At 39.9% G+C, this 15,033-nt stretch overlaps 1 protein-coding gene across 1 annotated transcript in view; it reads right to left on the bottom strand.

Moving 5' to 3' along the window:
• The window catches only part of LOC140235263 (mothers against decapentaplegic homolog 9-like), a 45,680-nt gene extending 32,338 nt beyond the window's left edge, over positions 1-13,342 (bottom strand). Inside the window, exons 1-2 of the mRNA XM_072315296.1 lie at positions 13,204-13,342; positions 5,188-5,742 (exon numbers count right to left, since the gene is read on the bottom strand). Of these exons, the coding sequence (XP_072171397.1) occupies positions 5,188-5,587 (400 nt within the window). The 5' untranslated portion in view covers positions 5,588-5,742; positions 13,204-13,342. The remainder of the gene's footprint in view (positions 1-5,187; positions 5,743-13,203) is intronic.
• Positions 13,343-15,033: the final 1,691 nt, after the last annotated feature.

Here is a 15,033-nt window from a genome sequence, read left to right as displayed (position 1 = left end):
GGAAGCAGTGTACACTTGAACAGGGTACCCATGAAAACAAGATACTTGCACATTTGTAATTCTATACACATCAAGATATCTACAAATGCACATGTACACAAACAAAAGAACCTCAAACTTTTGCACCCCTTCCTCATGTACTACTGTAAACAAAATGGCATGAAAAAGGACTTCAATTTGAACTGGGACACTTTTCAGAGAATCATACATATATACTTGCTACATTGTGCAGAAAAGGAACTGAATGAAATGGCACAAAAAAGTTTGCTTTTTTTCTCAAAAAAAAAAAAAAAAAGCAGTCTATTCAAAAAGGTATTTGACCACCAAGCATTACTTCAGTGAAATGAATAACAGTTTAAGTAATATGGCAGCATGATTTTAACAGCCACATAAAGTGACTACTGGTACAGGCAGCTTGAGCCACTGCAAAAAGCAAAACACAGTTTGACACAATTTGTTTCGTAAGCATTGAAGCCATGGCTGATCAATTCAACATACTTAATTTCTCTGTTGAGTGTTGTATGACTAAACATGAAGCCACAAGGTATCTCATGGCCTTCTCCCATATCAATACACAATCATTTTAGGCTTTGACTTAAGTGCTGTTGTTAATCATTTCTGAGAAATCACATGTAATCACTGACCAGACAAGACCATACGACAGGCAAGATAAACTACATAGAAGCACAATGGAATAATCAACCACAATTGAACTATTGCAGAACATTGTAGATTGTGTTTCCTCATTCTCTCTCTTTTTTTTAATCCATTCATTTTCTTTCTTTTTTTTGAGGGGGACTCTCATACAATAACCCACATAAAATACCACAAACATTGCCTAGCATATCTAAGGCCTGCATGCTGTCTCTCACTGCTACACAGAAAGAGCTAGTACACTACCTACAGCACCAGCACACAAGATAATCACCTTTTAGACAAATGTCCTCACATGTATTCAAATCTTTATGCATGCGCCAAACCCAATATCTGCACGTGCATGGCTAAGCATATTTTGGACCCTTAGAAGTACAGATGTGTGCCAACCTCTGCAGTGTCATGAGCAATGCAAAGCCGGGCTGAAATCTTATCCCATTTGTGTGCAAACTGGCTCTGATGACTACAGCATTACAGTTATGACTGTGCATGTACCATCATCTTTGCTTCACTTCATGGAACACTATGGTGAAATTATATTGGTGCATGTATGTAGCAGCCGATCAGTTACACAACTTCAGAGTACCATGGAAAAATATACATATATTTTTTTTTCCATCCATTGGAATATTTGGCATTTTTGGCCATACATAACAGTGTATACCTGTGCAGAACATTCAACGGTTTACATGCTAAACCTAACTGAAGACTACACCATAATTACGTGATTAAAAGAAGTGGTGGCAAGCACTCGGTTATATGACTGCCGAATATCAAATTCAGTGTACATCAGGGGAAATATGATAATAATTCCAAATGTAATATGAATATGATCCCCTTATATAGGTCTTGCAAATGAACCCTTGCTAAACAATCAAATCCCCCCCCCCCCCCAATACTGCATATCATCACTCTACTGTCACTCTTGGGGTCAGATATGCTGGCATAGCGCCCACCCCCAATACTTTCTTGATACCCCATTACAGACTGGCAACACAGTGGAAATCAAGGCATTTTGTCTGCGGGCCAACATTCATAATGTGGAGCTGAGAGACAGAGAAAGGAGAGAGAGAGAAAAAAAAAAAGAGATGGGGAGAGAAAACCAATGAACCCCCCAAAACAGAAGGGGAGAAATGGAAAGAGAGAGTGAGAACAGGGGGTGTCCTAATTCAATAAAACCTTTCCATGCTGCATTGCCTGATCCAGCTTATGGCAGCCTCAGGGTGATGATGAGCTGTCAGCGTGGCACATGGCACGACAAAGAATGTGCGTCGCTGGGGGATAGAGGATGGTTGGGGGGGGGGGGGGGATAGGTTTGGGGTGGGGGCGGTGTTGGGGGTGGGGAAGGGGGGGGGGGCAAAGACATGACCAGCTTGGAGATGATTAAATATGAAGTCTGAGTGAAGAGCAAGGCAAAGGGAATGAGAGAACAGCACAGACATTAGCAGAAACCACTACGCATTCTATCTTCATGCATCAATTAACACGTGTATTACATGATTTCAGCAACTACACAGAAATTTGGTTAATCTTGATATTACAAGTATCATTTAGACTGGTTGAGAGGTGTGTCTGGTGTCATGTAAGTAACACAAGAGTGATGTTTTGTGTTTACAAAGATTGAGATATCAATGAAGGATAGTTTGTAGTACTTCTGACTGCACGACTGTTTAAATCATTCCTCTAAAAGTACCCATAATACAAATAACAGAATTTCCTTTGGAGTTTTGGTTTACCTTCAATTTTCAAATTCAAAATATCTGATGTACACTGTGTATTGCTCAATACGTTACCTCTGACAACACGTGTTAAAGTAACAAAACGCATACCGGTACCTCAAGTGGGAAGAACATCGCCGTCTGAGAACCAGAAGGGCTTTATCACAATTTTGAGGGGTATTGAGTTATTGGTGCAGTATCATGCTGTAAAGTAGAGCTCAGTCTCCTCTGCATTATGATGTCAATTTTTAATCATTTTCATTTTAAGTTAAATTGTGAAAATTAAAAACACAAAGATGCTATTTCATCCTATATTTGGAACAATGTTTATAAATCTACCCACTTTTGATCAAATAAACTTTTAATTTTATGAAAAATTGATTGTTTTGTTTGTATTTGAGCTCAAATATTAGAATGCAAAGGCGTCCCTCTGGTTCTTAGCTGACGATATCATGTAAAGATATATGTCATCTTGAATTATACAATTTTTATTTTACATAGACTTCCGCTGGCTTAGTCTGCAGTGAAGAAACCCATCGTAAGTAGCTACTTCATATAATTATACTGCAGTGTGATCTGCAAGTGCCAGGAATTAGCATACACGGAGGTGTTATGTTGTTAACACGATGGGCATAATGACAGACCCAACTGAAAACACATCCTGTAGAGAGAGGCAAGTGAACGCAAACGAGTGATGCGATGAGGGAGGGCAGACGGGAGAGACAGCGAGAGAGCGAGAGAGAAACAGACAGAGATGGAGAGAGAGGGAGAGAGAAAGAGAGTAAGAGATAGAGAGGATGGGGTAAAAGTAAGCAAGAGGAGAGAGGGGTTAGTGCGAGACTGCATGAGTCATACTGGGATGGCAGGATTGGTTTTCACACAGGCCGGGAGGATAGGCAGGGATTGGACAGCCAGAGGCAACCACGCCGTGCACACCTGTCCACGGATGCTATCTGCCAGTCAAAAAATGAAGTTATATCTGAGAATTGCATGGTTTCAACTCGGTATGCTGTACCCTGGCATACAGGATATTGTTTGTATGCGTAGACACGAGTAGCAATGAACATGTAATATTTTCACTTTCAAATCTCTATCTACACTTGCACCTGTGATACTTTCGTTATCATTTCAAGAAATGATCCAGTTATCTTGTAGAATGGGCTTTTCAGCATAGCCAAGAGGCTTGCACTAGTCAGCATTTTGTATGAAATGATGGGCATATATTTCAGTACAACATATTGCACTTAAAGAGCCTCTAGACGTTTTCTAAGTGTCAAAAAAAGGGACTCATGTACAAAATCATTAATCTTATATGAGAAATGTATATTTCAGGCTTTAGTATTTAATGGACATAAAGATTTCAATGGCTACATGTATCTTCTTTCTCTTTCTCTCTCTGTTTCTGTCTCATATGTGACCCCCCCCCCCCTCCCAGTATGACTACATTTCTAAGTTTATTTTCAGTTACTTCCGCTAATCCTAGGCTTTCTTTCAGAGTCTTTGTGCACTGGAGTGAACACACAAACCCAAACACACACACACTCACACAAAAAGTATGTTCTTTTTCTCCTAGCACACAAACATTAAGACAGTGCGATAGACACAGTGCTAAAAATACAGCTGACCCATGCTAACACACACACACAAAAACACATGCACACAAATACCACTCTCAAGTCTTAAATTTCCAATGCCAGCAGTTGACATGCTTCATTCTACTGGATGTAGGGACTCTCTGGTGTGTTACCTATGTATGTGTGGGCGGGTTGTTCAATTGAAGGTTTCTTTCTTGGAATATTCACTGACTTCACTTATAATATTGATTCCTCTTCGCCCAGTCTTGAAACATCTTACGGATGATCAGTCTACTCCAATAATTCCCCTATTGTTGAGCTCACAGGAAGCGCTTTTATTCAATGGCATCTCCGGTGTATTGGCAGCCTTCATTCCCAGTTATTCATTGCTCGACCATTAATCATCAAGGTTAGACAACAACAGGAGAAAGGTGTCGCGAGGCATTTTGCGTTCGATTGGGAATTGAAATGCAACAAATAGAAATGATGCATGACTCACGCCTACTTGTATGTGCAGAACAGCTTTACAATGGTCCTCTGCTTAACTGTACGGAAATTGCTTTTACTTGGTCTTATTAGAGCACAAATCAATAGACAGGTGCTGTCATCTAAAGGGCATAAAAAGTAGTGATCTCCCTGAAGCATTTTACATGAATGTAACTGTGAAACAGCAAAGATTTTTTTTGAGACAAAAAGAATTTGTCAATGAATGAGAAATGAAATGTACACACTGCCAGCACCATAACATGAATATTCTTTGTTTGTAGTACACTATTGTGATTTTTTTTTTTTTTTTTTACTATAAAAGTTAAGCTTACACTGAACTTGCCTGTGTTGAGCATATCAATTTAAGTATACTGGTCATTCTGAGTGATCAACATTACCGTAAAGAGAAAATGATTACAATAAAGCCCTTTTACTGCTTCTCTTTGGTGTATTCTACACGGCATTTTCTACAGAAAATGCCGTGTAGAATACATCAACGTTATGAAGGAAACTTTTTCTCCTCAACTGCCCTCCAGGTCCATTTACTGACACCATGAAAATACCCTGTGTCTCTTTGTGTATTTGAAATTTCATACTGTACTAGGGTCTTCTTGACATACTCTTTCAAGCCAAAGGTACACATTTTTGCAATTTTGACCATGAATATAATACTGAATGTGAAATATGATTATATTCAAAGAATGTGAAGCATGAAAGTAACAGTGGAGTAGATCAATAACAGCTGTTTAACTCACCAGGACTCTCAACTCTCTTGTAGTGATAGGGATTGATGCAGACCTCTTTTTGCTTCTTCCCAAATGCATATTCACAACAGTCCAGTGCCTTGAGTTCATGGTGGCTCTGCAGGTCCGGCCAGCGCCAGACCCTGCAGTATATGACGTGGGGCAGCCCCTTCCTGTGCGACACCTGCAGGCGGCCGTCCAGCGAGCGGGGTATCGTCACGCACTTGCTCAGCTCGCCGGGGCACGAGAGGGCCCGTTCCAGCTCCTCCATGGCCCCCTTCTTTTTCTTCAGCTTCTTCACCAGCGAGTCCACGGCCTTCTCCGCCCATTTCTCTTCCTCGTCGCCCTGCTTCCAGCCCAGCAGCCGCTTCACCACTGGGCTCGTGAAGGAGAAGAGACTTGCCATCGTCATCTTTGTCTCAGAGCTCGCAGCTCCTGGGTTTTTACCCCACCGGGGAAATGTGCAGGACAAGGGTAGAAATGTGTGAATTCCAAAATGCGCGATTTATTTGCAAGCGGTCAGTGGATGGAGTGACCTTTTTCCTGGATATCGGTGCAGTCCAGGATCTGTGACGTTGGTGACGCATGCACACAAAAGAGAGGGAGAAAAAAAAATAGAAATGATGTTAGTCTAATGAGAATCAGCCCAAGGAGAGAGCTGTTTCACATCTACCCACAAAAATAAGGCAACAGACCAGTGAGAATTCCACTGAATTCAACACTACTATACATATGACCTTTCAAATGTGGTACTGTTGTAAAGACTGTGAACAAGCATAACAGCCACTTCATTGCCAACAGTGAACAAAATGAACACACACAATCCAAAATGTTTTTCAGAGTAGCGCTTTACTGGTACGAGTAGTTAGGGCACAGGAGCTAAGTGGTCTAAACCATGTAACCATGCTGCCACTTAAACCCTTGTATATTTGTGAATAGAATATTGCATAAATCAGATCTTGTTATTGACATTTATACCACATGCACTCCATCAATGATTCCCAACAAGATAAAATTAAGGTCTCAGAAAGACTTACATGTAACATATCTAATGGCACATGCTGGATACTCCTGCCACAGTGCAAATGCAAAAGTATGAATGTTGTCTTTTGCACTGAAGACAGTCTCTTAAAGGGGAAGGCTAGTAACTGATCAGTGGGAATCAGTGGAAATGCTGGGAGATGATTGTTCCACTCCTTATGGGATTCATTCAAGAGTTCATTGTATATCTATTGTTGTATGAAAATGATTTGCTTCAGAACGGTCTCATATTCAAGTAATGTGCAGATTAATGCTCCGTCACTGACCAGGGACGCTAACCTGGAAGCATTAAACTGCACATTACTCGAATATGAGACCATTCTGAAGCAAATCATTTTCACACAACAATAGATATATAATGTACTCTTGGATGAATCCCATAAGGATTGGAACAATCATCTCCCAACATTTCCACTGATTCCCACTGATCAGTTACTAGCCTTCCCCTTTAAATGCATCATACTGCATTGCACCACACATTCTAAGAAAGGAAAGCAGCTGGTTCAGCCATACACTTGTATTTTCCTTGTCTACATGCATCAGTTCACCATCATCTTGACTAATTTGAAAGATTTCATTCCTCTGATGCGCTCTGATGGAGAACCCCTCTATTGCCTTCTGACACTAGAGAGACTCAGAATTCTAACCCGGACTCCAGAGGAGTGTAATTTGACAGGTCGGATCTTGTGTTTGTTGGCAAACGTATGTTTCCTCCTCCTCCAACCTTCCTGGCACCCCTTCAACAATCATCAACTGGAAAGCAGACCTGTCACAGAGGCTTGCCACCAGTGAGGGTGAAATTAAACTGATTGAATTATCAGTTTGTCGTTCTCTTACAGCAGTCACGGCTTCTCTTCACACTTCACAATGACATCCAATTCCTAAATCAGACATTTACAGTTAGGAGTTCCAGGAAAACGATAAATATCCTTAAAGGGACTGTACAGTACTGGTTGAGGTGGGGGTTCATTTTTGAACATTCCTAAGTGAGATAGTGAAAAGCCTCTTATGAAATATGAAAAAGCATGTAATTTTAAGAAGGATTCAACGTTTATTTGATGAAAATTGGTTTTCAAATGGCTGAGATATCCCAAAAAGTGCTAATAATAAAAGGCGACATGCCACAACTTTATTAGGATCTCTTTGTTTCACCTTGTTTTTGGATATCTCAGCCATTTCAAAACCGATTTTCATTGAATAAACTTTTGATACCCCTTAGAACTGCATGCTCTTTGACATCTCAGAGAGTGGTTTCTGAATATCTCGCAAAACGTTGAAAGCTAAATCCTCACCTCGACCAGAACTGTACACACCCTTTAATCACTGTTATGGAGGCTTGCTGCCCTAACCCCCTCAAGATTATGGCAAAGTTGTAACGCCTACAAATTCTTGCTTACAGCGTTTGATTTTTATTTTCTTTGTAAAATAAAATAAGCCCAGAAGTTAACCTGTTCAGGACGGTTTGATTTTGCTACAACATGCATTTCCCATAGACACTTTCCCCGAGTATACTCGGGACTCGTCCTCAATGGGTTAAAATTCAATTATAATTGGCGCTAAGTTCAGTTCACATGTTTATAAAAGAAGAACAGGGGCTTACTGACCTCAAGTATTAATTTGGATTCCTAGTTCCAAAAATATAATACCTTGCTCCTTTTGGACCTACTTTACAACATTACACAAAATTGAGTATCTTTCTTATCCAGTGAGGTTTATAGAACAACAACCAATTGATGGAACATAAAAAGTGTTACAAATTCCTAAATGAGTTGCAAAGGGTGTCAGCTAAGGACCTGTGTCCCAATTTAAAGAATAGTGAGAGTGCAGCATCGTGGTATGGGCTCTCTGAACATTCTTTGATTACACTGAAAAGAAATGGAAGTGATGCGTGACAGCAGCAAAGCCTCTTAGGGTTTACCGTACACGTCACTCATACCATGTCATCGCAAACAAATGCTGTGAGCCAATGTACAAAAAACATTGCCCTTTTTGAATGTAAGGACCAACAAACAATCTCTTGATGTTTAGTGCTAAATAAATTAATTCAAGACAGGGACAGACAGATGCACTTATGTAGTGGGCCACATACATGTACAATGTAATATTTGTGATGATCTCATTCCAAAAAAGAACATATTGTGTAAATACCTTCCACCAGCTGCATTTATAACACAACCTGCTTGCCATCAATCTCTTTAACAATTAATTGAATCAATGAAAATTCTTGAAAACTTGATAACAAAGTGGTTTATTGGGACAAGCTGCATGTCCCAGTGATCACTGGGAATAAGCTTCAAAAAGCACTTACAATAAAACCAGAACATTTTAAGTGCTGTTTAAAGGGACTGTACAGTACTGGTAGAGGTGGGGATTCATGTTTTGAACATTCGTAAGTGAGATAATGAAAAGCCTCTTATGAAATATGAAAGAGCATGTAATTTTAAGAAAGATTCAACGTTTATTTGATGAAAATTGGTTTTCAAATGGCCGAGATATCCAAAAAAGTGCTAATAATAAAAGGCGACATGCCACAACTTTATTAGGATCTCTTTGTTTCACCTTGTTTTTGGATATCTCAGCCATTTCAAAACCGATTTTCATCGAATAAACTTTTGATACCCCTTAGAACTGCATGCTTTTTGACATCTCATAGAGTGGTTTCTGAATATCTCGCAAAACGTTAAAAGCTAAATCCTCACCTCGACCAGAACTGTACACACCCTTTAAGTGTGTGACACTTTCACAAATTTCACAAGGAGCCAAGATCTGCAAAAGTAAAATGGATGCAAAAGTTCTTGTCTACACAATGCATTGAATGCCTGTGCCAATTAGTGAAAGTTCCATGCCACAAATGTTTCTGGTTTAACAGTATTTACAATTGCAGTAATCTAAAACGATTGCCAACTTGTAACAAGTCCTGTCTGTCTAGTCCAAGAAAGCTTTGGATCATATACAAATTATCTCAATGATATATGTTTAAAGGGATTCAATTGGTCATGATTATGTCACACACTTACCAGTAGACACAATACAGGTAATAACTGTGCACTATATAGAACAGCTGTTGAAATAAAAATTACAGTCATTTCTAAATATTACGTCCTGTAGATTCTAACATTTCATTTGACATCACCGATTATAGTACAACCTTACAATAGGGCAAGCAAGCTCATTACACATACATTACATCAAAACCTTTACATGTTTCGTACAGCTGAATATAAACTGTAAATAGGGCAGTGTGTTTAATGTAATAAATATAAATGCAGTAGCGCAAAGCTTGGGATAGCATTTACATGTTTGTGTTTTTCTCCCTCAGTTCAGCTCTTCTCAGTTTTCACAAAACACTAACTGATGTTCATGTATATCAGTAACCCCTACAACAAGGGAAATGATCTAACAGTAACAAGCTAATAACCTCTGAATGACATGATTAGAGAATTTCCTAGTACAGTGTATCCCCTGGCACAGGATCAAATATGCGTCTTTGGTAGGATTTTCGACAGTCGTGTCGAGTTGATGATATTTGATACAAGAAAGCAAGTTTGCAGCCCTTTTCCCCACACACATTACCAACAGTGTACACAAGTTGTTTACTGGCAAGGACTGAGGAAACATGATTAATGTATGCTAAATAGTGTATTCCAGGCTAACAGAACTTGCCTACATTAATACAACAGTTCAGAAAGCTTTATCTACCTACATACAATGTTCACTGCCTTGATCCATCAAGATATCTGATTATCTACATGTATATGATGGCATGTTCACAGCAAGTTCACAGAGCCCCTCTTTTCCCATACACTTGTACAATATAAATTTTGCAGTGTTTCTATTGTTGCGAAATTGACAAGTCAACCAATACAATTGCAAAAATTACCAACTCATGAAAATATTGCCTCATGTATACAAAAAAAAAAAAAAGCACTGTACATCATCTCCAAGTTTGGAAATCACAAACTTGTCTTCTGAGGAAAGGGCTAAAGCTTTATATTTCCAACTCAATAACTACGGTTTCTGTTCGCAAATTCAACCTCACACCAAAATGCCCTACAACTCCCAATACACAAAATATTATACCCACATAATTATATTGTGCGCACCGTAAACTGTCTGGATCTGAGAACCCTTGCAGCATACAGTGTATGTACTTTCAAACAAGTACATGTACATTCATGGCTTAGGAAACTTTCTTTTCATACCACTACAACCAATAAAATAAGTCTATTTGAAGAAAAAAAAATGAGACAGTTAAAAGATACTTTGCCTCCAAGTATGAGCAAATTCAATTTTTTTTTTTTTCCTCACAGGATTCTGGCATATAAAAGAAATCATTACATCAACATCATCATGTTGAGTTTGCCAAGTATTTCTGGGTTCACATACGTGTACAGTTAGTGCATTTGCCCGGCCTAGAAGAATTTACTCCAAAAACTACCACAAGACAATGAGACATTCCTGTTATGGCTGTTGCCACAGTTACCCAGTGGCTCAAGCAGTAAATGGTTCAACACCTTCTGCACTCATTCTTATACAAGCTGATTATACTGACATGACAGCGACGTGATATCAACACCCGCCTGTTGTCAACTGACTAATCATATCACTGATATGTTCACCTTTTCCTTCTTTTTGTTTAAATTGCAGCTATCATAATGAAAAGATTTTCTTTGCAGGAATCCTGTCCTTCACCAGAGGGCTGCCCCCCCCCCATACTTCATCCACTGTATTCTAGTAAGAATGAAAACATCCCTTTTTCTCAACATAGGATATGAAGCATGTATTCAAATCATGAAAAACACTTTCCCTCTCATTACATGAAGAGTCAGCTTTTAGGCTATACATACACACACAGATACCAAAACCTGGGTATTTTGTTTTTTCACGTGTTACTTTGTATGTTGTACAGATTTGTGCAAACTTTTGTAAACAGGACATGCATGATCACAAAGGAATAAACTACATGATTGAATACAATCTGGATTGTCATGCAAGCATGTCACCATATGTATTGCCAGCGTTGTGTGACAGTGCTGTCAAAATAAAACAAAACAAAACCCAACTAGGATTCTGGAAAGAACACACAATACACTTTAAGTACTTTATGTATGTATCATCAAAAGGTGTTTAGATCTTTTGAACAAAAACAAGAGCTAACTATTTACTATCAAAGAGACTACATTTTTAAGACAGAACTGCACAAATGTAAAAACAGAAGTATCACAAGATCATTTAAATCCTAATGTCATAAATAAACATATCCCCAGGTAAAAACGTTAAACCTGCAGCACTGTACTATTACGAAAGTAACAACTGTCACAGAAAAAACCAAGTGGCACCCTTAATTAATAAAATATAGAAATATCAGCTGTCTTGCTGGATGGCAAGAGTGCCATCGGTAGCATATAGCCTACTTCACATGCCAGCTATCATTAATATTTTCAAAACAATTTCTACAGAGAATAAATCCTTCTTCATAAACATGGGTAAATGGGCAAAGTTAAACATAAGAATCAGGATTAGATCAGGGGCAATGTAAGATTAAGGGGTTTAATCATTTACAACCATTTATTGGCTAAACACAAGGAGGCGACGCTTCTCAACCAAAATTCAACAATCAATAATGAAATTGTTGCCATAAATATTGTTGGATGCCTACGAAATCACATATGGTAACTAATTCGCAACTCCCCGATAAGAATGCGCGTACGCCTCTGGGGCTCTAGTGTATGCACATCATATGTAGATTTGTCGATTTGTAAAATGTTGTTTTCCTTGAAACAATCATGGGAGAAATTGGGGTTTCTGCGAAGGCTATTATGAAACTTTTAACGAGGCCGTGGCTCTGTGACATACCATGTATGCTGTAATGTGGTGCACATAGGTGCATAATATTAAGCTATAAGTGTGGTAGCCCGACCAGATGCCATGCTTTGCACGGCGTCCTTGTGTACAGCCACAGGGCTACGTATTAGAGTGTGGTGGCTGTGACATGAATGAAACATGTTCTCCGGCTAGGGTATTGCTTAATCAGCTAAGAAATGCTCTGTCCGATATCACCTGATTATGCGGAGTACTATCTACTGTATTGTATAGCATTTTGTTGTGCATTTTTCTGACCCACTGCTGTCCAAATGTCATTTGTAAAGCAATTTCAATACATAGAATTGACCAAAAGATCAGTCTGCATCTGGTCGTCAGGGATATGTTCCACGGAGACGAGACTGCGTCTGGCTTCACGGATCCCCTCCTCCGGAGGAGAGGGATTACATCAAAAAAATGACTCCTCCGGACAGACGGATCTTTCTGTCTATGCATAGGGTCTAACAAGTTAGAGTGGTCTAACAGTTACATAAAATTGTAAATCTACATATTGTTCAAAACACATTGTCTACTGACTAAAAACTATAAAATCGCTGTTAAACGATTCCCTGCATTGAACTTGTTGGTGACTGGTCTTGTGGAGTCAAAGTGTACATGTTGAAGTTTATTGCTTTAGTATTTACAGCCAATTTGCATTCCAGTTCCACGGCATTGGCAGCACTGCACATGCACTGGCTGGCAACAGCCAGTGCTGGTAAATAGACAGAGATGAGTTGTCCGATCACATCAAAATATACACAACAACGATTTAAAGCAAGAACTTAGAAGTGCGGACCAGCAGTTTACGTGTAAGGACTACCAGACCTTAATCTACTGCTTTCGAATCATTCGCTGGATACTGAGCATCACAAGCACAAGTTACCATCATCAGCAATCAAGAGATAGATGTAATATTTGCAGATACGGCACTCCCGATCCCGCTTGAGTCAAAACACAGTCAGTGGTGAACAGGTAAATCCTAGCGCTAGGCATGTACACAGGCAGGCAGCCATCGGCGCCGCGCCGCTCCACTAGCACAATACAACACCGCTCCAACGTCCAAAGAAGCCACAAAACATGGCGCATTGCCGATAGAACTTGTCGTTTTTCGCCCTAGACACTTACCTAGATTCACTGACAGTAGCCCTTAACTGAAACTGAGATGGTGTAAGTATCACATCCAAAGTGTATGCAGTTCTGCGAGAGGAAAATTAAGTTTCATTCATGGATGAAGCCATTCGCCTTCCCAGAGTCGCGCGGATTACATTCCACGCCGTCAAAGCAAGCAATCTCACATACTCCTTGTGTTATATGTCGCGGCGACAGCCAGACTACTCTAATGTGTATACTAAATATATGATGATATTCATCCGCGTTTTCTGATTCATCAATTTATCGCAAATTCTACGAAATAGCGAGCTCGCCAGTTTACTTACACATATTTAGCACATCTTTCAGGCAAATCATACCTCATTCAAATAATATCAAGATCATTTGTGAGAAATTAGGGGAAGGCAGTAAGGGTGAACTCTCTGTTTGCGGTCAACTGGGATGGTAGTGGTGGGTCCGAAGCACACAGAGTATAATATGTGACGTAAGCTTTTCCGGCGACACACTGGCGGTGTCGCTCTCCCCGTACAAACAGAAGGCGATCGTAGCCTATACCACCCCGCTGGGGTCGGGAGAATCTCTGTTCTTTTCCCCCTTCTTGGGTTTTTATATCAAAATGTAGCTAAAATATTTGTATTTGGTCACGAAAATGTGGTTCATAAGGTTTCCTAGAATAGCACCCCAGTCTTCCAGTCAACACAAACCAACGCGATAGATTCATCCGACCGGAGAGAAGGAACCAGCCAGCTGACTCGATGAGGTCGGAATCGTGCATTCACTTTCGTTTTCACTCCCCCCCCCCCCCAGAATTCTAAAGCGGTGCAATGAACATGTCGTGTAAAAATTCCTTTGAAGGTCCAACACTTCATCCAATTAGAAGAAAGCAAACCAGACTCTAGAAACGATAAACCGGTAGCACTCATGGTTCCTGGCTTTTGTGTTTGTTCGTATAGGTCAGCATCTTTAAACTAAGTACTCGAGTACATGTATTGTATGTAGAGTCTACGTTACTGTACCATACTGCCAGTAGTCTGCTGTGCTTCTGATATATCCAAAGAGCTTCAATCCTTGGTAAATCTATGCCGAACAAGTCGAAAGAATAATGAAGGAAATACACCTTTCAATGATCAGTCACTTTTGCTTCAGGTTGATGGAAATGTTCGGGGAAAAGGAAAATAAAATCATTGAGAAGATAATCAACGTTGTATGTAGCTCTCAGAACTCCTAATATCTCTGCACAGGTGCGGGGGGGGGGGGGTGGGGGTGGTCGGTATGGTTAAGCCTATAGGCTACTATAATAGCGCTCGTGGTTGGCAAGGTCAAGGTCAATGCTCCCATCCCCACCACCGTCCCCCCCCCCCCCGGGGGTGGAACCCTCGAAACTCGTGGGTTTCGATGTGGTGTTTGTTTTTTGCTCCATTTTTTTTTGTGTGTGTATTATTGTGGGGGGGGGGGGGGAGGAGCAACCACCCGGTTTCGCGGGCCCTCGCATATTGGGATGTAAAGAGAGGTGAGTTATAGGCCTAGTGCTAATAATAATTATCGGTGATGATATTATAAGTGTTAAAACGCATCGAAGGTTTATGTTAGTGTCCCACTTGATTCATTATCTCTTTCTTAGAATTAAAATGTTAGTTTGTTTATCAGTCTTGATATATTGGTTTTATATTCCCTTCATGGACTGTGACTTCTGGAATCAATTGTAATTGCATTGATGATCCAACAATAACGACGAAACGAAGCAATATGTAAACATGTCAAACAAGTCATTCTCTGTATAAAGGAAAACCTAAGAGGTTATACAATGTTAATACTAAATACCAAAGAAATTAAAGTGTCCTGGGG

This window comes from Diadema setosum, chromosome 11, assembly GCF_964275005.1.
Source record: "Diadema setosum chromosome 11, eeDiaSeto1, whole genome shotgun sequence".
Classification (NCBI taxonomy): Eukaryota; Metazoa; Echinodermata; class Echinoidea; order Diadematoida; family Diadematidae; genus Diadema; species Diadema setosum.
The sequence above is the reverse complement of the archived record's forward strand: the minus strand, read 5'-3'. Positions and strand labels throughout refer to the sequence as shown.